The sequence below is a fragment of the Marmota monax genome, unplaced genomic scaffold (assembly GCF_021218885.2).
Source record: "Marmota monax isolate L192 unplaced genomic scaffold, Marmota_monax_Labrador192_F-V1.1 WCK01_AAM20220418_F8-fsc00030, whole genome shotgun sequence".
In the NCBI taxonomy this organism is placed as follows: domain Eukaryota; kingdom Metazoa; phylum Chordata; class Mammalia; order Rodentia; family Sciuridae; genus Marmota; species Marmota monax.
Window position 1 is genome coordinate 8,402,974 of NW_026691988.1, and position 27,274 is coordinate 8,430,247.

Here is a 27,274-nt window from a genome sequence, read left to right on the forward strand (position 1 = left end):
CCAAGAGCATGGGAAATCAAAACTACACTGAGATTCCATCTCACGCCAGTCAGAACAGAAATTACCAGGAATATAAGCAACAATAAATGTTGGCGAGAATGTGGGGGAAAAGGTACACTTATACATTGCTGGTTGGACTGCAAATTGGTGCAACCATTTTGGAAAGCAGTATGGAAATTCCTGAGAAAACTTGGAATGGAACCAACATTTGACCCTGTATCCCACTCCTTGGTTAAAATCCAAAGGATTTAAAATCAGCATACTACAGTGATGCAGCCACTTCAATGTTTAAAGCAGCTCAATTCACAATAGCCAATTTATTCAACCAACCTAGGTTCTCTTCAACAGATGAATGGATAAAGAAAATGTGGTATGTATACACAATGGAATATTGCTCAGCCATAAGGAGGAATGAAATTATGGCATTTGCTAATAAATGGATGGAACTGGAGAATATCATGCTAAGTGAAATAAGCCAGTTCCAGAACAACAAAGACAGAATGTTCTCTGTGATATGCAGATGCTAACCCACAACAAGGGAGAGGAAGATTATAAGTTCATTGGACTAGACAAAGGGGAATGAAGTAAAGGGAGTGGGGATTGGAACAGGAAAGACAGTAAAATGAATTGCCCATATCTGTCCTATCCTCATACATGAATGTAAGACCAATGTAACTCCACGTCATGTACAACCACAATAATGAGATCCTAACTGGAAAAAGCTGTACCTATTCTATGTATGTATGATATTTCAAAATATGCTCTACTATCATGTAAAAAAATTAAAAATATATTTTAAAAAAACAAATATTATTTCCTATGTGTCCAAACAAACAAAATGAATATTTGAGCTTATGTCTGTTTTTCTGCTACTATAAACAATGTATATTTTCATTTAAGTAAAAATGCAAATACCAATAACATTATTATTTTTCTAGGGCTTACATCAATCACCTCATGACAGCAACCTGAATACTGAGGAAAAAATCTTAACATTTCCTGCATTTTCCAGAGATTAAAATAGCATGCAGGCTTATTACTGAAGAAGTAAAATCTCATCATATATCACTAATATGTCACAAAGGAAAAGTGGGAGTTCTCACAAACTGTGAAAGTACAGTATTTCTTAACACATATTTGCCAATATCAAAATCTAGAATTTTAACTATGAACTTTCCAAGTTACCTCTCTGATATCCCTTCTACTGTGGGATCAAAAGAGTCAATGGTTGAAATGTTTTGGGCTGTTTGAGGTGATTTGTTCCCTTGCTTGATAAAGAAAATGTGGTAAATATGCACAATGGAGCCATAAAGAAGAACTCAGCCATAAAGAAGAATGACTTGATGGCATTTGCTGGTAAATGGAGACCAGGAGGCCAAATGAAATAAGCTAGACTCAGCTAAAAGTGAAATGTTTTCTCTGGTTTGCAGAAATAAGTCCAAAATAAGGGTGGGGGCAGGAGGGAGACAAAGAAGAATGTAGAAAGGGAAAAGATATGTGTTGGGGGGGTTCCATCAAAATAGAAGAAAGATCAGTGGAGTAGATGAAGGGAACTAAGGGGTAGGAAGAAGAGACAGGATAAGGAAGAACAGCAGAATGAATGTGACCTTACTTCCCTTGTGCACATATATGAATATACCAGAATAAATCTCACTATCATGTATATTCACAAGACACTGACTATTAAAAAAAAAAAAACAACTAAAAGTAAATGGCATAAAGATCAGCAGAGTAGAAGGAAGGGAACAGTGAGAGGGAGGAGGGGAGGAAAACCGGAAGCACTGGGGATTGAATTAGAGCAAACTATATTCCATGCTTTTATAATTATGTCAGCATGAATCCTAATGCTACGTATAACTAAAAAGACCCAATGGAAGGAAGAAAAAACAATTATGTATATCTGCTGGCACAGAAATTATACATTTATTTACCAACTTGTACCAAGAAAAAGCACTAACTACATAATCATAAATTTAATTACAGGGATATCTGTTACAAGACAAAAAAAATAATAAGTCTAAATTTCCAATAATAATATAGAGGGTAATATGGAGTAGAGTATATTCTAAATGTAGGAAAGCTAAGTAGACTTCTGTACTGTAGAAGAACAGTGAACGTGGAGAGGAAAACTTGGTGTTCCTGGTATGAGGTAGTATTGGCTTCTACACGGAAGCCATCGGTCCTGCCAGAACAACTGGGTAGGGGGATACATACCAAAAACATATTTTTATAGACTTTGAAGATCTATGGAAACAACAACAAAATCATCGAAATAAAACTCCAGAGAGGGACATGCCCTTCTAAGATGAGAGGCCTTGCTGCTGGCCATGCTGCATTAGCTGGTTCTGACTAAAGATTAGACTCAGCCCTGGCAGAGGCAGAGTAACTCTGCCTATCAGAAAAATGAGGGACTAGTGGGTTTCTTGACAAATGCAGGGGTTTTTAACTGGAGGAGCCTCTTCCCTGTGGTTATGGTTCTCTCCAGGAGACACATGTTGAATGCTGCGCTGAATAAGAGGCTGGTGGTGGAGTAAGGCTGGATGGCAAGGTGAAACCTCCCCATGTCTGACAGTGCTCAAGAGTAGAGTCCATTAGGTAAAGGAGGCTGGAAAATACCTATAACAGTTCTCCCTTTTAGGGAATTTACCAAAATTTGGAGCTAAGGGATATGTGAGAATAAAGAGCAAAACCCCAAAAGGTAGGCATGAAATCTCTCATGGTATTTCAGAGATCAGGAGATAACAGACCCACTGAACTCTCAACCAAAAGCCAAAGAGGGTCACAACCAAGAAATAGGTACAAAACAGAGATAGACTGAGTCAACTAAAATTGAAACCCAGACTCAAACCAAACTGCGTGTGTTGAGGTAAACCACTTCTTAGCCTATCTGGTTATCAGGGGAAAGGACGGCCTCTGTGAGAGAAAATAAAATCATCTTCAGTCTCAATAATTCTGAAATACAAAATGTCTGGTACACAACAAAGAATTAGGAGATGTGCAAAGAGTCGGGAAAATGTGACCCATGAACAAGAACAATACAGGTAGGAAAAGCTGACTGTTTGATAATTTAGATGTCGGGTTTGGAGAGAAGGACTTGGCAAGGAAAGTGGGGTGTGGTGGTGCACACCTGTAATCTCAGTCGCTTGGGAGGCTGAGGCAAGAAGACAGCAAGTTTGAGGCCAGCCTCAGCAAATAAGCAAGACCCTGTCTCAAAATAAAAAGGGCTGGGGATGTAACGCAGAGGTAATGCATTATTGGGTTTGATCCCCAGTAACCCCCTTCCCCAAAAAAGAAATATGGTTAAAAAAAATGGAGAAAGAGATAAACAAAATGGATGAAAAAAGAAGCAACTTAAATGAAGCTGGAATTGTTAAAAAAAAATCAAATAATCTAGAACTAAAATATATTATACCTGTTGTGGTTTGGATGTGAGGTGTCCCCCAAAAGCTTATATGTGAAACAATGTTTGAAGGCTTAGAGGAGGAGAAATGATTGGGTTATGAGAGCCTTAATCCAATCAGTGTGTTTATTCTCTGATAGGTAACTCAAGGCAGGTAGGGTGTGGCTAAAAGAGGTGGGTCACTGGGGGCCTTTGGAATATGAATATATTCCCCTCTCTCTCCCTCTCTCTCTCTCTCTCTCTCTCTATATATATATATATATATATATATATATATACACACACATACATACACACATACACACATACACATACACGTACATATACATACATACATACACACACACACATATACATATATCCCTAGATGAGCAGAGCTCTCTCTGCTTACTGGTTTCTCTGCTTCTTGACCTGCTTTCCTCCACCACACTCTTCCACCATGATGTTCCGTCTCACCTTGAGCCCCAAGGAATGGAGCCGGCTGTCTCTGGACTGAGACGTCTGAAACCATGAGCCCCCAAATAAACTTTTCCTTCTCCAAAATTATTCTTATTGTGTCTTTTAGTCATAGCAGTGGAAAAGCTGACTAAAATAATACCTGAAAATAAAACTTATCGTATGGGCTTAAAAGCAGACTAAACAGAAGAGAAGATATTTGGGGTAAACTGAAAAACATGTTAAAAGAAATATTAAAACTGAAGCAGAGGGAGAAACAACCCACAACATGAACATGAATATGTCCTAGGGGACATATGGGACTTCACTTAATAGTCTAACATATGTATTCCTGTATCCCCAGAAGAAAAGAAAAGAAAGAATCTGTGACACAAGAAGTATTTGAAGATAGGGATAAAATATTCTCAAACTGATGAAAACATCAACCCCCAGATTCAAGAAGTTGAACAAAACTCAAACAGGATAAGATAAAACATTCACATTCTAGTGCTGACACTGAAAACACAAAGAAAAAAAATTTTTTGAGACACAGGGTCTCACTGTGTTGCCCAGGCTGTTCTGGAAATTGTGTCCTCAAGTCATCCTCCCACCTCAGCCTGGTGAGTAGCTGGGATGACAGTGTGCCACCATACCCAACTTAAGAGAATGAACTAAAATTGACCAGAGGAAAAAAAGATATTTTGGCTTCCAAGGAGCAATAAAATTAGTAGTTGACTTGCCAATGCAAACTATGGAAGTTAGAAGGCAATGAAATGACATCTTTAGCAGAATAAAAGAAAATAAGGCTATAAGATGTTTACAGACAGGCAAAAACTAGGAGAATCAGCTGCCAGCATACTAAAAGTTCAAGTGCATAAGTCTTTGATCCACTTGAGTTGATTTTTGTGCAAGGTGATAGACACAGGTTTAATTTCATTTTGCTACATCTGGATTCCCAGTTTTCTCAGCAACACTTGTTGAAGAGGCTATCTTTTCTCCAATATATGTTTTTGGCACCTTTGTCCAGTATGAGATAACTGTATTTATGTGGGTTTGTCTCTGTGTCTTCTATTTTATACCACAGATCTACATGTCTATTTTGGTGCCAATACCATGCTGTTTTTGTTGCTGCAGCTCTGTAGTGTAGTTTAAGGTTTGGTATTGTGATGGCTCCTGCTTCACTCTTCTTGCTAAGGATTGCTTTGGCTATTCTGGGTGTCTTATTTTTCCAGATAAATTTCATGATTGATTTTTCTAGTTCTATAAAGAATGTCGTTGGAATTTTAACAGAAATTGCATTAAATCCAAATTCCTTAATAAGACTCCTAAAGCACAAGAAGTAAAATTAAGAATCAATAATTTTTAGTTTGATGGACTCAAACTAAAAAGCTTTTCAGCAAAGGAAACAATCAATAACGTAGAGACAGCCTAAAAAATGGGAGAAAATCTTTACCACATGCACCTGAGATACAACACTAATCTCTAGGATATATAAAGAACTCAAAAAACTTAACACCAAAAAACAAATAACCCAAACAATAAATGGGTTAAGGAACTGAATAGACATTTCACAGAAGAACAAACACAATCGATCAACATGAAAAAATGTTCATCATTTCTAGCAATTAGAGAAATGCAAATCAAAGCTACTCTAAAAATATTTCATCTCATTCCAGTCAAAATGGCAATTATCAAGAATATAAGCAATAATAAGTGTTGGCGAGGATATGGGGGGAAAGGCACACCCATACATTATTGGTGGGACTGCAAATTAGTGCAACCACCCTCGAAAGCAGTATGGAGATTCCTCAGAATCAACATTTGATCCAGCTATCCCACTCCTTGGTTTATACCCAAAGGACTTAGAATCAGTTTACTGCAGTGACGCAGCCACATCAATGTTTATAGCAGATAAAATCACAATAGTTAAACTACTGAACGAATCTAGATACCCTTCAACAGATGAATGGATAAGAAAATGTGGTACATCTACACAATGGAATGTGACTCAGCCTAAAGCATGAAATTATGGCATTTGCAGGTAAATGGATGGAACTGGAGAATATCATGCTAAGTGAAAAAAGCCAATCCAAAAAAAAAAACAAAAAAACCCCAAAGTCCAGATATTTTCTCTGATAAGCAGATTCTGATCCATATTAAGGAGGCGGGGAATGAAGGAACTCTGGATTGTGCAGAGGGGAGTGATGGAAGGAGAGGGGCTGTGGGAATGGGAAGGATGGTAGAACCAGACATTATTACATACATGTATGATTACACTACTGGTGTGACTGGGCACCATGTACAGCCAGAGGAATGAGAAGTTATGTTCCATTTGTGTACAATGTGTCACAATGCATTCTACTGTCATGTACCACTAATTAGAACAAATTTAAAAAACATTTTTTAAAAATTTCCTGATTTAGATGGCTGTGTGGCTCATGCCTGTAATTCCAGCTACTTGGGAGGCTGAGGTAGGGGACCACAAATTTAAGACCAGCCTTGGTAGCTTAGAACCAGTTTCAAAATATAAATAAATAAATAAATAAATAAAGCTCCCCTGGGGTTAATCCCCAGTATGTTGGGGGGGGGGGAGGTTATAATATAACTAGCAAGAAGATAAATGAACATGAACAACATATAAGTCTGTACATATAGAAATCTATAAATAGTTAATAGTATAAAACTATCTATAAATATAGAGAAATAAAATTATTAGACATGAATAATGTTAAATTAGAGAAAACTTCATTAAAGAAATAAATCTTAGGAAAAGAACCTGACATTCACATTTTAAGAGAATAGTTGAAGTTAAAGTTAATTCCACTCCTGATTTTTTAGGGGAAGGGGGTCCTAGGGAATTTAACCCAGGGGCACTTAATCACTGAGATATACCTCCAGCCCTTTATAATTTTGAGACAGGGACTCACTAAGTTGCTTAGGGTTTTAAGTTGCTGAGGCTGGCTTTGAATTTGCAATTCTCCTGCCTTAGTTCAGCCTCTGGGCCACAGGTGGCATGTGCCACCATGACCAGCTTCACTCCTGATTTTTTTCTACTTCTATACAAAATATTTGTTGAAAGGGAGAAAAAATTTTTCATTCTTTGATTCATTATTACATTTGAAATGTAATACTTCTTGTATTAAATGTGATTTATTATTATATTTTAAATGAATGAAGCTTTTGAGGTTATAGATTTTTGTTCAAAAGCTACTTTATCATTGCACTTTCTTTTTTTTTTAACATCGAATATCTTAATTTTTTTTAAATTTTTTATTGTTGGTTATTCAAAACATTACACAGTTCTTGATATATCATATTTCACCCTTTGATTCAAGTGGGTTATGAGCTCCCATTTTTACCCCATATACAGATTGCAGAATCACATCAGTTACACATCCATTGATTTACATATTGCCATACTAGTGTCTGTTGTGTTCTGCTGCCTTTCCTATCCTCTACTATCCCCCCTTCCCTCCCCTCCCCTCCCCTCTTCTCTCTCTGCCCCCTCTACTGTCATTCATTTGTCCCCCTTGTATTATTTTTCCCTTTCCCCTCACTTCCTCTTGTATGTACTTTTGTATAACAATGAGGGTCTCCTTCCATTTCCATGCAATTTCCCTTCTCTCTCCCTTTCCCTCCCACTTCTCATCCCTGTTTAATGTTAATCTTCTTCTCATGCTCTTCGACCCTACTCTGTTCTTAGTTACTCTCCTTATGTTAAAGAAGACATTTGGCATTTGTTTTTTAGGGATTGGCTAGCTTCACTTAGCATAATCTGCTCTAATGCCATCCATTTCCCTGTAAATTCTATGATTTTGCCATTTTTTAATGCAGAGTAATACTCCATTGTGTATAAATGCCACATTTTTTTTAAAATTTTTTATTGTTGGCTGTTCAAAACATTACATAGCTCTTGATATATCATATTTCACAATTTGATTCAAGTGGGTTATGAGCTCCCATTTTTACCCCATATACAGATTGCAGAATCACATCAGTTACACATCCATTGATTTACATATTGCCATACTAGTGTCTGTTGTATTCTGCTGCCTTTCCTATCCTCTACTATCCCCACTCCCCTCCCCTCCCCTCCCCTCCCCTCCCCTCTTCTCTCTCTGCCCCCTCTACTGACATTCATTTGTCCCCCTTATATTATTTTTCCCCTTCCCCTCACTTCCTCTTGTATGGACTTTTGTATAACTCTGAGGGTCTCCTTCCATTTCCATGCATTTTCCCTTCTCTCTCCCTTTCCCTCCCACCTCTCATCCCTGTTTAATGTTAATCTTCTTCTCATGCTCTTCGACCCTACTCTGTTCTTAGTTACTCTCCTTATATCAAAGAAGACATTTGGCATTTGTTTTTTAGGGATTGGCTTGCTTCACTTAGCATAATCTGCTCTAATGCCATCCATTTCCCTGTAAATTCTATGATTTTGTCATTTTTTAATGCAGAGTAATACTCCATTGTGTATAAATGCCACATTTTTTTAATCCATTCATCCATTGAAGGGCATCTAGGTTGGTTCCACAGTCTAGCTATTGTGAATTGTGCTGCTATGAACATCGATGTAGCAGTGTCCCTGTAGCATGCTCTTTTTAGGTCTTTAGGGAATAGACCGAGAAGGGGAATAGCTGGGTCAAATGGTGGCTCCATTCCCAGCTTTCCAAGAAATCTCCATACTGCTTTCCAAATTGGCTGCACCAATTTGCAGTCCCACCCTAACCCTAACCCTAACCCTAACCCTAAACCCTAACCCTAAACCCTAACCCCTAACCCTAACCCCTAACCCCTAACCCTAACCCTAACCCTATTTTAACAAAAGAAGAACAATCATATGCATCAATAATGATTAATCTACTCAACAAAATGGATCTGCTAAATAAGAATCTTCATGGGCAAAGAATTTCCAATTGTTGAAAAACCTCCCTAACCATTCTGATGTTCAGCCAGATTTGGCAACGATCACTGTGGGTCACTGAGTGAAATTCCTCCTCTTCTAGCATATTCTTCTTCCTTTTCAGCATAACACCTGGCAAACATCTGTTTTTCTACTCATTCCCTGGATAACATAACTGCATAGAGCAAGCCTTGGTTGCTTTCCTTAGGTGCTCAAAATTCACTAGCCACAATTAGTACCTCCAAGGTGACATATCACACATTATCATTCTTGGACTTGGACTTGGTCAAGCTATATAACATGTCTTCACCGAATCTGCCATATGCTGAAAGTGGTATTAATCATAATCAAAGCTTGAGGCCTTTGTCCTAAAACACTTGTTTACAAAGCAACTATGGAAACACTGCATTTTACCAAAGCTCTAGGTCATCCTAGAACTCCTGGACCCTTAGGAACCATGGACATCTGGACACATCTGAACACCAGCAAGCTGGGCATCGTGCTGAGATACAAAGAACTCTTCAGGCTTTGTATTCTAAAAATAAAAAATCAACCCAAACCTAGAAACTCATCTGATATACACAATAAAGAACTAAACAAAAACAATGTCAATGAAATGATGGTGAGATCAAGGTGGGGGTGGGAAGGTAGGAGGGTAGTGGAAATAGAGACAATATTGATAAAGGCTATCTTGAAGTCATGGCAGGAAAAAAAGAGGGCTAATCTGGCAAATGGAAAATAGACATCAGTCTTTCTTTGTATATCAATTGGTTTGTTACATAACTCTTCCAAAGTAAAGCCAACACCATTAATAATGTAAAAACTAAATCTTTATTAGGCACACATTACTGTTTGAATAGCACTATCACTGACGTCAAAGAAAATTAGTTGATAAGGCAAGGCTCTCTGCTCTTTCTCAAGTTACTATGGAAAAATGAAGATCTTAATGCTGCTTAACTGCTTTTAATTTTCCAGCCATGGATCTTTTTCAGCATTATAATGGGAAAGACATGATTATACAGTACAGGTACCTAATTCCCTTTCAAAGTTCTGAAAATGACTATCTCCCCTTATGAATGAGAACATCATCTTCTCCAGAACCAAACGTGACTTTAAGCAGGCAATGCGCATCCCACGTCAGCCACAACAGCCTTGTGAAAGTTACACACAACCTACACATTCCCCCTTGTTGGCTAAAACATTTAGCCAGATCCAGAAAGAAGATAAAGAGTACTCTTAGGAATATTTTAGGAAAAGGGAAATTTAATATAACCAATATTCAGTCAAACAAGCATAAATGTAACAATATGTAAAGAAATACAGGATATTTTGTACATATTATATACTAAGGATATAACACTAACTGCCTACTAGATTCCAGGATTTTAACATATGTTTCTTCATTTAATGCTCACTAAAGAGCCCTCATCCCTCCCAAAGAGATTAGTGTCCTGCTCCTTCCTCCTGGTGACCTGTGCAACACTGGGCTGATGTAGAAATCCTAAATGTATGAAGGAATGTCTGAGATACTCTTGGTGAGCATGTTTTCTTAGTCCTAAAATAAAGATGCAGGGAAAGAGCCTCCTTTTTCCTCGACATTGGAGATTGATCCTGGAATGGCCACAGCCACCTGGCAACCCTAAGAAAGCCACCTAGGACGCAGAGTAACCGCAGCAACAGTGAGGGACAGGCACTGAGCTAATATTTTCATGCTGCTGCTTAACAGGCGCTGGAGCCAGTCCTACTTCTAGACTTCATGTTTTAGGAGATCCACGGGTTCTTTACTGTTTAAACTCATGGAAGTTAGCTGTTCTGATACTTGCAGGATGTCAACAGTGTTCCATCTCATCTAAGCAGGTATTATTGTTTTTAAATAAGAAAACTGGATTTCCCAAAGGTTAAAAATTTGCCTAAGATGACACTCTTTCCCAGTATCAAGGCAACGGTTATCATGTAACAATCTCCCAACAGTCTGTGTCTTTTCAACAAAACTGTATGGACACTTCTAGAAATGGTTGTTCCTGAAAACCTCAGGGAAGAGAGCCTATCATGTAGTCAAAACAACTGAAGAAGTTAGATTTGGGATTTTATTAATCACAGAGCAGTGGAAAGAAAAAACATCAGCTTTGCCTACTTGACAAGGTTCTTGTAAGCCTCTGGAGTTAATGACACACACACAAACCTCTGAGCTTCAAGGGACTGACTATTATTTCTACCTACGTGAACAAATACTGCACATAATAAAATGTTCTAAGTCAGTCATGGTAATCATATGAGTTCACCAAAACCATTTCACGGTTATTTCTTTTTAGATTAGGTTAAAAAATAAATTAGAAACTCCATAGCCTCCAAGGTCTGTTGGTGTAATATTTCCATGGATCATCTCCTGTTTTAAAGTCTGTCAGTTAAGAAAGCATATGGCCTTTTGCTTTTAGAATGTAGATCAGGGCTCCTGGTTTACATCACAGGCTTTGGAAGCTGGCTATCCTCTGGGATCCCCCACACCATCTTGCTGTGTCTCCTACCTCAGCCTCAAAGGCCTCTAACCAGCTTGGGGCACAGGCTGTAATTGCTCTTATTTAAAACTATATTGAACAGCCGGGTGTGGTGGCACACACCAACAATCCCAGCGGCTCAGGAGTCTGAGAGGAGAATCTTGAGTTCAAAGCCAGCCTTAGCTACAGCAAGGCACAAAGCAACTCAGTGAGACCCTGTCTCTAAATAAAATACAAAAAAAGGGTGGGTGGGGATGTGGCTCAGTGATTACATGCCCCTAAAATGAATCCCTGGTACCCCATCCTAAAAAAAAAAACAACAAAAAAAAAATAAATAAATAACTGTATTAAAGTTATGATAAAAGGCACAACTTTTAATAGACTAAATGTAAATCATGATTGAACAACCTAAAAATGAAAAAGACACTTTTCATACCTTAACTTGGATTAATTATAGGAATTTAAATATTTAAGCATTTAAATTTAAGTAAAGATATGCAATCAGCTTTCATATCCATTCTACATTGGAGGATGCAACTCACATTGAAAATATTGGAGGAAAAAGAATAGCACTGAAAATGTTCAGATATTTTTTCATATCATTATTGTTAAAATAATTACAGTGCAACAACTATTTACATAGCATTTATACTATATCAGGTATGATAAGTATTCTAGAGATGATTTAAGGAATATGAGAGGATTTCATAGGTTATATGCAAATACTATGCTATTTTATGCAAGGGACATGAGCATATGACAATTATGGCATCCACAAGGGGTCCTGGAACCAATTCCCAAAAGCTAAGGAATTGGTTATAATGTATATAACCATTCATATATATAGAAATGTGATAAAATATTTATATACACCATGTATAATATATAATAAAATAACATTTCATTATTTCAGCCAAATTTGAAGGCTCCAATGAACAAAAGAAGGAATGACCATAAAAACATCAAATATTAGAGAACTACTTTTTAGTTAATGCTTAAATCAGCAGGATGGATTAATTCAAATCGCTCACCCTGTGTGTTGGATAGATTCAACAACCAAAGTTTGTTCTAACAATATACCATAATTCAGCAAACTTAAAAAAATCCAAACCAGAAACTTTTTTTCTTATTTTCTTTTCTTTTTTTTTTCCCCTTATTTTCTATTTGCACACTCTGAATCCCCCAGTAAAGCTCTCAGAAAATACATGTTTCCTGGCAATAAAAAAGGTGCCATGCACAGTTCCTGAATCAGATACTATGCTCAGAAGGGTGTGGAAGTCTCCCCCCTCTATTACGGGGCAGGAACATTTAACGTATTAACCGTATTAAAGAGGGAATTGCAAGAAAGGGCTTGAGGAACCACTATCAACACAATTGCTTGGGGCTCTTTTGCTATTGAGTTGAAGCTTTCATCCTTAACTTTCCATAGTCTGTGGATCACTTTTTACTCAAGCCAACAAAAAATGACTCAGTGTATGGAAAGAAGCCCAAGGTTCTGACTACCTACTCCAATACCCCACTCCTTATCCTAGCTGGACAAGTTGAAATTGTAGAACATTATGACTCAAAGAAATTTAGTTGAAACATCCCCTTGGACCCAGGACTCAGGGCAGGTGCAATCCTGTGTACAACTGGCCAGATGCCTGATAGCCTCAGTGGTGTTCTCCCCTGTCAGTACCTTGACAGGACAGCTCCCTTCTCAGCTCTGACCAAAAGGGAGGTTAGAGACAGTGTCAACACAAATGAGTGTGTGTCTGCACCACTGTGGGAGATGGATCAAATCAATAGGTGCTGGAAACACATCTAAAAGTGTGAAGACATGAGAAATCACCTTTTTTGTTTGTTTTGAGACAGGGTCTCAGTATGTTGCCCAAGCTGGTCTTGAACTCCTGGGCTCAAGCAATTCTTCCATATCAGCCTCCTGAGTAGTTGGAACTATGTGCTATCAGTTCCAAAAATTATCCATTTTTAAATTTAGATGTGAGTGGGGAATCCTCCTTAGTGCCTTTGAGGACTAATGGATAAAATGACAATAATGGTTATAATGATAGATTATAGATAGCTCTCTATAGTAAAAGTGCCATTCTTTTTTAAAATGTTTTTAGATATTGATGGGCCTTTGTTTTATTCATTTATTTATATGTGGTGCTGAGAATTGAACCCAATGTCTCACGTATGCTAGACAAACACTCTACCACGGAGCAACAGCCCCAGCTCTAAAAGTGCCAATCTTACATTACTTAAAAAAAAAAAAAATCAGAAAGTGACACACACAAGGTCAACTCCTAAGGCCTTTCCCACTAAAAGTTTTTGAACTCTAATAGCCCTCCCTCTTCTTAACAGAAAATTAATGGAGGAGCTTAAAGAGAAATCATAAAAATCTGCAAAAGCTTCCTTTTGACTTGAAGACCTTGACCAGAAAGCTCTTTAAAGAGAAAGCTGATATTCCTAGGCTAAAAAGGAACCAGAAAAAAGTTAAATCAAAACCAAACCAGAACAAAACCAGAAAAAACTGCTTCTGCTCCTTAAGTAAACTCTACACAACCTTGAAAATGTCCCTTGGTCTGTCATCTAAACTGTTTTGCTTTCAAACAAGGAAAAGTTTCTATTTTACTCCTGTGCATGATGCACACTAACTTCTTAGGACATATTTCCTTTGAATTCACAGACCATGAAACCAGGCTCCTTTAGGATTATCAATACGTTTTTTTACTATCACCATGTCAAAGCATTTACACTGGGCTTAGTGCTCCCCAAATTATCAGATTCTAATTTTCCTACCATGTCAAGAGCTTACCTTAAGTATTAATGCCACGGTAACAAAAAGGCTGCAAAGTTATATTCTTCTTTGGTAACAGCATGAAAAACAATTGTTTAAGAGATACTATAAAACTATTTACATTGTAGTAAAAAATGTATAGCACAAATTCAAAAGTCCAAATCAAAGCTTCTATGAAGAATCTAGGAAATCACTGTTTGCATGTTTTCCTCCCTGGTTATAACCCATTACCTGACTTTAGTTTCCCTCTAAACTGCTGAAATGACATGAGATTTTAAAAGATTTCAATTTCACAACTTAAAAAATGTTTATAGATATAAATGAGCAACTCCTGAACTAAATCAACTTTCTTTAATATATACATTCCATGTGTGTGTGTGTGTTTGTGTTTTAAACCAGCGAATATTTTAGGAATACTAGGAAGTAACAAAGAACAATACAAACAACACCCTAATATAGTTATAATTCAGCTTAAGAAATAAAGTTATATATAAATGGGCATAGTGGTGCATGCTTGTAATCTCAGCTACTTGGGAGGCTGGGTCAGGAGGATTCCAAGTTGGAGACCAGCCCGGACAACTTTGCAAGACCCTGTCTCAAAAAAAAAAAAAAACTTTTTAAAAAGTATTTGGAATGTAGCTCAGTGGTAAAGTGCCTCTGGGTTTGATCCCTAATACCACACACATTAAAAAATGTTTTAAATATGCTTAAAGCTGCATGTGCACCACTCCAAGATCTCTTTCTACTCCTCCATCCCCACTATGATGTCCATACAGGCATCTATACTTACACTATTATCTGTATGAGTGTTCTTGCAGCATACTATGGTAACACAGCCACATCAATGTTTATAGTAGCTCAATTAACAATAGCTAAACTGTGGAAGCAACCTAGATGCCCTCCAATAGATTAATGGATAAAGAAACTGTGGTATATATACACAATGGAATGTTACTCAGCATTAAAAGAGAATAAAATTATGGCATTTGAGGAAAATGGATGGAGTTGGAGATATCATGTTAAATGAAGTAAGCCAATCCCCCCCAAAAAACAAAGGCCGAATGTTCTCTCCAATAAGTGGATACTGATCCATAAAATGGGGGTGGGGACATAAGAAAAATGGAGAAAATTTGATGGGGCAGAGGGGAGGGAGAGGTGGGAAGTGGGGATGGGGGCAAGAAAGATGGTGGAATGAGATGGACATCATTACCCTAGGTACATGTATGACTGCACATATGGTGCAACAATTACATCATGTATAACCACAGAAATGTAAAGTTGTGTTACAATTGTGTACAATGAATCAAAATTCATTCTGTTGTCGTATATATACAATTAAAATAAATTTTAAAAAGAAACTGTACTCTGTGTGTCCTGCCAATTGTTTATTTTGTTCTAGTTTTTTAAAAAGTTTGTCAAAATGTTTACATATTTTAAAAAATTATTACATAAAGAAACTTCTAGAGTTTCTCTAGGGTATATGAATCTGCTGGATCTAGGATGGATAAATCATCATTTTCCTCAATAATGCCAAAGTATTAAGTGATTATAAAAATACATACCCCAACCAACAAGGGGATTTCTCTAACATCCTTTCCAACTGTTATTTTCAGATTTATAAACTTTGGGTAATCTAAACAGTGCAAAATGATTTATCACTGTTTTAGCTAAAAAACATCTTTTTTATGTTTTAAAAATATATTTATATAACATATTTGGATATTTGTGATTCCTGTGTTTAGATACAATGGAGAAATAAATTTCAAGCTTGGTTTCACATTTTATTAGGATAGCTCTGTTTTGAACTTGCTCTTAATTTGGGGGCACTCCCTTCATCCTAGGATATAGTTTTTATTCTTAAGAGTTGGCCCTTTTAGAGATTCATTAGAAATTTTAAATCACAATAACCTGGTAGGTTCAGACTCCCAACTCTCTCTTCCCTATGGAGGGAGTGCCTGGTGGGAGTACCCAGTGGGAGTGCCCATGCTGAAGTTGCTGTTCAGCTTTGCAGCCTTTCCAGCTGCTCCCTGCCCCTGGAGCTCCTCTGCAGTTACTCCTCAGAGGCACACTCCAGGGTTGACCAAGAATTGAAGAGGGCTCCTCCCTCCGTGGCATCTTCAATTAGGGTCCAGGTACTCTGGCAGCCTCACGCAGACTCCTCAGACCAAGAAGACTATGATTTCATTTCCAGCCTGAGTTCCATCTGCCCCATGTCCTACAGTCCAGGGAGGGCCCCAAGGGAAAAATCATTTAAATGTAGATTTTTCCCCAGTTGCTATCCTTCATTCAAGGATCCAAACCTTTGCTGTTTCACTATTCTCTGCATTCTAACTTTTTTTTTTTTTTTAGTGTTTTTCCACAATTACAACTGTCATTCGCAGGAGGAACACGTAATCAAACCTACTCTGCTCATTCCAAAAGCGAGCACCTTAAGGAGAAACACATTTCAACTCAGTCATTCTCCCTAGTCTTTGATGTTATGGTTTATGGTATTTTTTTAAATCTTGTTTAAAAAATTCTCCAAAGTCATCAACAGTTTGTATATTTTATTCTAAAAATATTTTTTTCTAAATTACTTTTTTCACATTTTGGTCATTAATTCACTCAGTTCAGTTTTGTGCAGGATTTAAAATAGGGATCCAGATATATAGATACAGATAATAAATAGATTATCATTGTTATCAATTCCAATGTCTTGTTTGTTTGTGCCTATAGCCATACTCTGTGATTTGTTAATTATCATAGCTTTATGAGGAGTCTTGTTATCTCATAGAGCAAGTCCTTCACCTTACATTCTCCAACATTGCTTTGCCTATTCTTGGTCCTTTATTTTTAAATAAACTTTGGAATCAGTTTGTCAAATTCCATGAAAAGGATTGCAGGGGAGAATTAACATCTTTGAAATATCAAGACTTCTTATCCACAATTTTATATGTTTTCCCATTCCTCCAGGTCTTCTTTAATGTCTTTTTATAAATTTTTCAAAAAAAATTTACATTATATACTTCAAATGTCTCTTAAAAATCATATTCCTAATTTATCTTTTCATCCAATTTATCCCAATTTAGTGTGCCATGACAAATTAATGTTATCAAATTATATATTAAAGTTATAAAATCTAAGATTTAGCTCATAATACACAAACTATTTGTTAATAATAATATGTTAATACTTTCGTTTATGCACAGTTTTGTATACCATGGTCTTATCAAGTAAGTAGCTTATTATATCCTAGATACTTACCAAGAAGCTCCATGGTCTCTACTTTCAGTGTCAGTGAAATTAGAGTCTAAAAACATATCTTTGTAGATTCGACCAACTAGGCAATACATATCTGAAGCAACTTGTCCTTCACTTTGCACCATGGGAATCATAATGTCAAGAGCTTTTGCTCTATCTCCAGGGAGATTTCTCCTAAGATAGACAACATTGTTGTTTCAATATAGATTGCAAAACCAATATAGGCCAATTCTTTTTAAAACTTTATTGAATGTATCAATTGATTCATATTAGTGAACTCTGGCAGGATAAAACAACAAAAGATTTTTGAGAGTCCTCTGTAGATTTCTGTCCCAAGCCTTTTTTATCCTATTGTATCTCTAGAGGGTTGAGCAAGTATCTCTTCTGGTTGCTCTTTGGCTCTTGGTGATGGATTTGTACTACCCATCTTTAGTCCTTCCAACTTCCTTGCAGCCTATATACAGCTTCAGGTCTGTGGAATGAGATTAGGAGTATAGTCTGTGGCCTTCAGTGGGGTAGTCTATTATTCTAAATAGGGACAAACCCTTGACCTTACATTTCAGAGGCTTTTGCTACAAAACCTTAAGCAAACTAATTCACAGACAATACCAAAAACTAACTCTAATCCATAAGTTGCCTGATTTCTATATGTGACCAACTGACTATCTAAGGAAGCTCTACTATATTGCTCATTTTTTAAAACAACATATGTAGGTAATTCACAAAACCAGAAAATGTTCTCTAAGAGTTTTCATTTCTTGGATCTTAAAAATAGTATGCTAAGTGGCAAATTCAGTCACAAAGACCATATACTATATGATTCCAGTTATATGAAATGTCAAAAGTTGGCAAATCCATAGGGACACAAGGTGGATCAGTGGTTGCCAAGGGTTAGAGTGTTGGTGGGGATGACTGCTCATTAATAGGGGAGTCTTTTGGGTATGATAAAAATGTTCTAAAATGTATTAAATTGATGGTGACATACTCACACTCTGGAAATATATTTTTAGAAAAAAACCATTGAGTTATACACTTTAAGTGAATAAATTTATCCATCCAATTGTATGGTATGAATTATATTTCAATAAAGCTATTATTTTAAAAATGTTATGGTTGGGGATGTACACTCAGTGATAGAGTACTTATATAGCAAGCAGATGGCCCTGAGTGGGATCCCCAACACCAAAAAGCAAAAGAAGTTATCATATCTACTCTCAACCACTACTTCTAATCCATGAAATTCCCTTTTACCCTTGTATGAAACATCTTAAGTTGTATGCTCATCATTTCATTATATCTATTTTAGGAAATATACATACAGAAAGCAAACACACATAAAGTAAAATTACAAGAGGCATTTAGGGATTTTCATTTCATAATGTAACCTTCCATTCTACCTTTCAAAAAGTGATTTATTTGAAAACCAGTTGGAGCAGGTAATCTCTGGAGGTCTCTTTTATGTCTGTCAAATCTAAAGAAGATGTTAATAAATGGGAAGATAAAATGGGCTTTTATTATATATTTATTGATAAAGTTAGTGAGTTCTGCAGTTTGTGTGGATCAAGAAGGAAAGATACAATCTCAGATTGAGCAGCATGCTGACTTTTTCTTCTAGAGAGAAGCAGCAGAGTCAGTAATGATGGGCACATACCCAGCACCAGGATGATGTGGCTTTGAGCCTCAGTTTAACAGCATGCACACTGCGAGCCTCAGGGACAATTACTCAACCTTTTCAACCTGCAGATGCCTCTTCTGAAATAAGGACAGTCAAGGCTTACATGACATATGGCAAGTGCTACATTAATGTGATACCCTCTCCCTTTCTTCTCATTGTTCTCTTCATTTGTGGTAATTACACATACATGTTGTCAGTTCTCTCACCATGGAAGAAAACTGCAATACAACTAACAGTTTTGGACAGCACAGTGCTCTATCCCCATGCATACCCAGAGCGCAGAAGGCCCTCCAGGGTGGCTCAAAGTAGGAAGTGGCACTGAGATGAGCCACAATGCAGACAGAAAGCAGAAGCAGGGCTGGAGGTGACAATTCCAGTCTAATCCTAATCTCAAATGTGACCAACAGAGTTTTGATTATAATTAGGTGTAACCAGAGCAGTTCTGGTAAAAATATTCCCTGATTAGGAATATTTTTACAATCCTTACTCTGCTTTAGTTGATATTTGTGTGAAAAGCTATCTGGTGTTAAATGTAATGTCAACCCTAGATACCTGCAGATTCCACATTCTTGGATATAGCACCATAGAAAATATTTGTTTTAAAAATTAAAACTACATCTATATTGAACATGCACATAATTTCTTTTCCTGTCATTATTCCCCAAACAACAGAGTGCCTCACCTAAGTATCATATTTATGTAACTTTAAAAATTCTAAAGAAGTATAAATAGCAAATATAAACTTTGAGAAGAAGAATTGTATGAATTTAAATAAACAAGTAGTGGGGGACCCTCTACTGCCAATAATCATAAAGAAACCAGAATGCATGCTTCCTATATTTTATGTGGTACAGGTAGATATATTAATATTATATTCTAAAGGGGGATTATTGCAATGCCACAAGTACCCTGTAAAGAAACTGCAAGTTAAGGAATAATATGAGAGTATATTATGGAAAGGAATTTTTTCTTCTTACCTGTTCAGTGCAAATGCATAATGAAACTTGACGTGGTGATGAGAGGCCAAATCAAAGGTTGGCAGTTTTTCTAAAGTCTCTACCAGCTTCACAATGGAATCATAGTCCTTTCAAATAAGAGGAGAAAAGCACAGAATTAAACCATTAGGAGAAAGTTCTGACAACCAAATGTTTTATGTCATTTCAATAAGAAATCAGAATTCATAGAGAACTCTGAAGAACTTAGAAGAAACTATTATTTTTTTTTTCAAAAAAGTTTGAATTTTATGGATAAAAACATTAGAAATACAGTTACCATGTTTGACAAAAATCAAAGGAACACAATAAACAACACCCAGGAGAATGATGCTGTACTGTCTACACATGGGGGGATTCATTCTCCACAGAGTCGCATTCCTGGTATGTACTGTTCCATCAGGATAATAAAAATTTCAAGGGCATGGAGCAACTGCCTAAACTTCTGATATAAGGAACAAAATGGTTCCATTTCACATGAGTTAAGCTGTTCTGTCATAAGCCTCCTAAGTGCCACAGTTCTCATGTGAGTTCCTGTGAAGCTTTACACAGATATGTAAGGCTGGATGTGGGAATAAAAAAATCAGAAGTCACTTAAATTTTACTATTCACAGAAACGGAAAATCCTCAACTCAGTATTTTATTCAATATATCATATTTTTAAAATTCTAAGACATGTCAATCAAAATAATATAGCATGTTAGTATGCTTTACATATATTTAAGTTCTTTACATAACTAGTCAATTGCATATTTCTTGCTTCTGGATGGTTAGATTGAGTACTATCAATTTCAAATAAAACAATTTCAAGAAGTAAAAGAGATGCCCACAAAGCACTAAGAATTTCTGCTACTTGCCAAACAAAGCTTTCATTTATTGATTGACAGCAATGTCTAAAGCTAACAGAGTAGAATCCAGGTTAGCTACGTGAACAGATTTTTCTTTTTGCTATTTTTGAAGAAAAGTTGAATCTTTACTATGTAAAGTATTTCACAGTCACTGATTAACACATGAGTCTTTTTCATTCATCATAAAACCACAGGATGGAAAGGAAGGTCAATAAAAAGTTAGATGTAGCAACATGAAATTAGCTAACTAAAATGTCACGATAACAGTCTCTTACTCCTCCAACATGCTATGTGGACAAAGATTTTACTTTAAGCATCTTCTCACCTGGATATCTCTGTAGGAAAGTAACAGATTAATGACAATATCTGCCGTCAAGACTTCAATATTGTCTACTCGCTGCCGAATTCTTGCCAATTCGGCTGCCAATTCTTTACCAGTGTACAAATTCCGAGCTTTCCTGATATCATTGAGTATAGATTCCCGGAAATACTGGCTGATGAAAAAAAAAAAAAAAAGCATATTAGCAAGGATTTCAGTGAAAACTAAAACTTACAACTTTATGCGGAAATGAATCACATTTTCACATGAGTGGTTTTCAATTTACTAAGATGCACAGAAAGAACTTCTCATTTGGTATTATTACTAAGAAATTTGGGAATCCATGTATTTTATACTCTTCCTTGTTTCAGAAAAGACTTGAAGATAAAAATATTCCACGTTAATGAATTTTCTTGAATTGTACCACTTAAGATGCCAAAACTTATTCAAGTTACTATTTTGAGCAGAAATTGCCCTAAATAAATTATATATGCCTATGATTTGAACATAATATAACCTTTACTTTCTGATTCAATATCATCATTCATTAACATAAATGATTATTTACTAAAACATGCTTTCATCAACTTTTTTCAGAGATCTGACCCTTACATGAAAGTTCCTGAACATTTAATTCTGATGTTTCTATACTTGATACATGTACACTTTTTAGCATTACTATAAAGCAACTAAGAGATTTTTTTTTTGGGGGGGGGTGATGCTGTCAAGTTGTTGTATAAAGTGAAAAATGCAACATGTGACTATATGGTGTCTCTTTTATATATTTAGAGGATATTGAGCATTTTTTTTCCTGGTTCTTAGCTGTATAATTGACACCTAAGGAACATCTGAAAACATGCTCAAATAAATGAAGTAGAGCAACACTTCATGACCATTACCACATGGCTGTATTAAACATTACCTGGAACTTGCTTGTGCCACCTTCAAAAGCTGAATGAAACGATCCACAAGAGGTAAGCAGATAGGTCCCAAAAGCAGCTCAAAGTTGGGTTGCATGAGCTCTGTCAAGCCCTTCATGAAGCTGCTGTCACAGCAGTAGACCTTGTTATGCGGAGTGACCATGTAGGGGACAAAGGTGTAGTTCCCAGTGCACATCTGTGGAGAGAGGAGGCAGCAGGTGCTGGGGAACTTGCCTGGGGACACCACATGGATGGAAATCCAGGTCCTACTTCAGTGACTCATTTTAAATAATTTTAAATGCGAAAGGAAAGAGGAAAACTTCATTTCTTATTCATGACCTATGAAAATGGAAATTTCCCCATTTCTTTAATTGCTTAGTTCAATACAATTAGAACTTACTGATGATACCAAAAAAACTATAGAAGTGTTTCTAGCAATCATTAAATATTTATTTATTCACCAACTTGCATATTCAAGGCACTATGGCATATGCTTAGGAAAAACAGTACTTTAAAGTACAATGTGCAGCCTAAAGAACTACGAGTGATCCCTGATGCTTCCTTTTCTTCCCACCACCATTCCCTGTCAAAGTCGTATCTGTTTTGCGTCCAAAATGGATCTGATATTTGTCCATATGTCTCCCTCGTCTCCCCCAGCACTGAAAGTCCAAGCACCAGCATACTTGGCCTGAGTCTGCGAATGGTTTTAACTGGTCTCCCTGCTTCTACTCCTGCCCCCATTCTCTTCTTTACCAAGCGGTCAAAGTGATCTTTAACACCCTACAAGACGGCTTCCCTCAGATGCATGGAGCCATCAGGTGCCCTAGGATGAAGATGGGGTGCTGCACTGTAGTCTACAAGGGGATGGCTCCTTCAGATGCTGCCTCTCCCCAACTTCAGAGGTGCCACTCTCCCCCAACTCACTGTAACCTGAGCTCGCTGACCTTGAACCAGTTCCCAGATGACGCCAAGAGAGGGAATATTCGTGCCAATGGAAGCACTGCTGGGAAGAAGACAAAGGGGATTGGATTGGATGGTCCTGAGGAAGCAAATCTGACTGGAGCTCAGGGCTCAGGAAAGGGAATTGAAGGCAGAGCTAAGGACCGAAATTTATTCTGGGCAACAGAGAATCATTGAAGGATCCAGAGCAGGAAAGAAAACACAACCAGAGCTGTGCATTTTGATAGTATAGGCAGATAACAGGACGGAGTGAGAGAAAGAACAATAATATTTAAGGAAACTAGGCAGGAAGCTATGTAGCATGACCAGACTGGCAGCAGAAGCGATAGAAAACAGGCACACATATTCTAACCATGAAGAATCAACCAGATCCATTAACTGGTTATACATGTGGAGAAGGAAGGAATCAAGAGCAACTCTAAATGGGGCTACCTAAAAAGAGTGGCCATGTGACCAGAAAGCAAGAATTCAGAAAGCAAGGCCATTCTGACTTTTTTATGAACACTGCCCTTTGAGGAACTTGCAGCATATCAGGTAATAAATCCCAGCCAGAGTCTGACTGCCAGGTAATCTACAAGAATACCAAAAGATTGGGATCTGATTTGCAGTGGGACAGGGCCAAATGTTCACTTTAGAGAGGATGGAACTTAAAGGCATTAAGAGGATGGTGTTTAATGTGAAAATGTCCAAAAGGGAGTTGGAAATATGTGATGGGACCATAAAGGAGTTTCAAGCCAAAACACAACCTGTGAATTAGTTGATGTGGCTGAATCAAAGGAAATAGGAGAGACATCTAAGAGAGAGAGAGAGAGAGAGAGAGAGAAAACATTTAAAAAGACAAAAGCAAAGGGCTGAGGACTAGAACGGGACATGTGGCAGTTACAGTATCGATGTAGAATACCTTCCAAAGGCTCATGTGTTGAAGACTTGATCCCCAGTACGGCAAGGTACAGAGGTTGGGCTTTTGAGAAGTGACTGGATCAAAAGGGCTCTGACCTCATCAGTGGATTAATCCACTGATGGCTGAATGGACGACTGGGAGTAGGGCATGGCCAGAAGCAGGTCACTGAGGGCATGCCCTGGAAGAGCATTCTTATCCCTGGCCCTTTCCTCCCTCCCCTCTTTCTCTCTCTGCTTCTTAATGCCATGAGCTGAGCATCTTTCCTCCCTGATGCTTTCCACCATGTCTGCCTCACCTCAGGTCCTAAGAAATGGAGCTGGCTGACCCTGAACTAAAACCTCTAAAACCTTGAGCCAAAATAAATCTTTCTTCTTACAAGTTGTTTTTCTCAGGTATTTGTCACAGCAACAAAGAGCTAACACAGTGGCAAATCCTATTACCACCATTATAGGAGCACAGGGAGTCCTGAGAGCCTGCTACCAGCCACATCAACACATGAAGGCAAAACAGCCCTTCCTTGCTCTTAGTGCTAACCCAGTAAGAGCAGACATTTATTCCCTACTTGCAAGTGCCCAGGTATGCATTTCCTCAAGGTCACCACAACCCATTAGAGAAGATGCTACTGCTTCCATTTTGTAGATGAGGAGACAGGTAAACTTAGATCAAGTGTCTGGTCTGTAATCTGTTTGGAACTCTAGCCCAAGGACTTTTTTCTCTGCAGGGCACGTCATTACCATTAGGGGGTCACATGCACTACCTCTATCTCTCACCAACCTTCTATCACCTTCTAAAGAAACCTATGTGGGCAAAATGACTGATCACAGCAAAGACAACAGCAGTGTCAAATGCCCTTACGGCCAGACTTAAATATTTATGAACATATTATGCTTTGAGAAACATGTTTATGTCAATAATGAAGCAGAAATAAGCCCAACTACCAGCTAACATATAAGAAGAACTTCAACAAGTTGAGGTTTCATTTTTAAATCAAATACATGAAATTCTTCCCTTCCCAAGTTCTCCTTCATGTAACAATGATTGGAAGACTAATCAGGAGGAGGAAAAATGATCAAGTCCTACTTCTAAAATGTTACCAAGGTCTCAAAAAATGTGCACCAAATTTAATCCTTTCACCCAAGTCACTACCTAAACAGAAAACTGAGGACATCAAGCAGGTTGCTTTCCAAAGCTTCTAGAGCTTAGACCATGCATGAGTTATAAAGGAGGAATAGAATCAAATATTCTTATTTGAGACATACATCACAACTCAAAATTGCTTTGAATCTTCTATCACAAAATGAGAACAAATCAATGAAAAGTCAATAAGCCAGAAAAGTGCTGTCAAGAGTTTTAGAATATTATTCTTTTGCTGCTGGATAAAACTGTGTGCCCTCAGAAGCCTTAACATCATGTGTACTTGGGTATAAGACATGAAATATACATGACTGATGAAATATGGGGCACTGGGAATAATGCACCTGTGCAAAACTAATTCTGGAAGAGAAAGATTACCTATCTGGGTGTCGTGTTGGACAGTGGAGGGGTAAAGAGAAAAAAACAAGAGTCATACAAACAGCAGAGAAAAGCAGATGTTAACACAAACCCCAGGCTGCAGGACTTCAGAATCCCTGTTGAAAACACCCAAGCCTGTCACAGGTTTTCCCAAGAGACTGGCCTCGCTGCATAATTTTCAGTTTCTTCTCTAACTCCTGAGACTATACACACACACACACACACACACAAATATATATATATATATATTTTTTTCAATGTCCCATTGTCAATGTCAGAAGAAAAAGGGAAAGATGAAAAGCCGTACGAGGCACATGGGTATAACTGGGCCTGAGACAGCCCAGGGAGTACTCAGTGGGGAATAGTGGGAGGGTAAGCTGATGACACTGTGGTTAAAAGGTAATTGCTGAGAAATGCACTTTTTCAAAATGATAAAAACTAATAATATGAGACCCTATATTTCCCAAATTGGCTCACACATAACTGAGAGATGTTACTATAGCAATTTCTATTTGTCAAATGTGACTGAACCATTATTTTAAATAAATTATAATTCAAAGTAAATAAAAATAACATTGTGTCATCAAGAAGAAACACCACAAGTGCAACAATTGACTCTAATTCTTAAAAAAAAAAAAAAAAAAATTCTTTCCTTCTGTTTTTTGAGATAGGGTCACACGATTTTGCCCAGGGTGGCCTTGAACTTATGATCCTCCTGCCTCTGTTTCCCTAGTAGTTGGGAAGACTGGCACACGCCACTATGTTTGACCTAAAATATTTAGATCTGCTTTTTCCAAGAGGAAGAACGCATTTCCTCAAAATATTAAGGCACTGTTATAAAATAACCACACTGATCTCTCATATTTTTTTCATGGCTATCAAATCCCACAGCTTAAAATCTTGTCTTACTCTAAAAAATTACCTTCTAAAAAATTACCTTCTCTGTTAAAATTTTAACAATGCTATTTTTGTTTTTCAGCTTTTAACAACTACATAAATATGGACATAAATGTGTATGGAAAGAGTTCAGCATCTGGAAAAAAAAAACTTCTTGGCAGTCAATCATACTGAAATGCCTATGTACAGTATTCAACTCTTTAAAGGACACCTAGCACCTGGAACATAGCAGCTTTCTCAAGTCAATGGGCAGCTTGTTTATGATACAATGTTAAGTCCACTCATCAACCTGCTTCTCCATGTGCACAAACTGAATCAGGCAGGACTGGATCATTCCTGTCCTTCAGGGCTCAGGGAATGCTACCTCCCCCAAAGGACCAGGATACAACAGTCACCCACTCCTTAAAACATCACCTTGCATTGATTTTCTAATTTATTTGTTGCCCTTTTCCCTCCCAACTAGACACTGGCACTTCTCATTCATTGGCTCATGGAATAGGTATGAGTACAGTTAATTTCACTCAACCTCTATGTTCAGTCCCCTCCAGCACCAAGCCTGAAGCCTAGCACACAGGTCACCTTCAATTAGTACTTGCTGAATAAAAGTTACTAGGCTGAATTGAAGCATGAAGCAATGAGTGCTCACTTCCTGTCAAGGGCTGAAGTTTAAGAGGTCATAACAGCAACATTATCCATCTTATTAAATGAGTCTTCTACCTGGTGAAATCTTAAGCATAACATTTAAAATTTCTGATCTGTGGAAACTATACTTTTAATCTCATCATCTTAAATGGAATCATGTGCACCCTAAATTGTAGAGGTATGCTCATGAAGATTTCTAAATAGTCATTTATTTTCCAAGATGAAATATACAACCTTTGGCCTAACATGGTCACTTCCACTGTAATATTATAATTTTTCTTCATGCAGTGTTTTTTTTTTTTAATTTTATTTTTTTTTTCACTTTTTCATGTTTGTTTAATTCTGTGGGAGACTGGAAT

At 37.3% G+C, this 27,274-nt stretch overlaps 1 protein-coding gene across 4 annotated transcripts in view; it reads right to left on the bottom strand.

The window, feature by feature from the left end:
* Window positions 1-27,274, bottom strand: part of Map3k5 (mitogen-activated protein kinase kinase kinase 5) — a 203,646-nt gene that overhangs the window by 102,046 nt on the left and 74,326 nt on the right. For all 4 annotated transcript variants that reach the window (XM_046450186.2, XM_046450181.2, XM_046450175.2 and 1 more), the window contains exons 4-7: window positions 22,006-22,199; window positions 21,090-21,258; window positions 19,902-20,008; window positions 17,253-17,423 (exon numbers count right to left, since the gene is read on the bottom strand). In XM_046450186.2, the coding sequence (XP_046306142.1) occupies window positions 17,253-17,423; window positions 19,902-20,008; window positions 21,090-21,258; window positions 22,006-22,199 (641 nt within the window). The remainder of the gene's footprint in view (window positions 1-17,252; window positions 17,424-19,901; window positions 20,009-21,089; window positions 21,259-22,005; window positions 22,200-27,274) is intronic.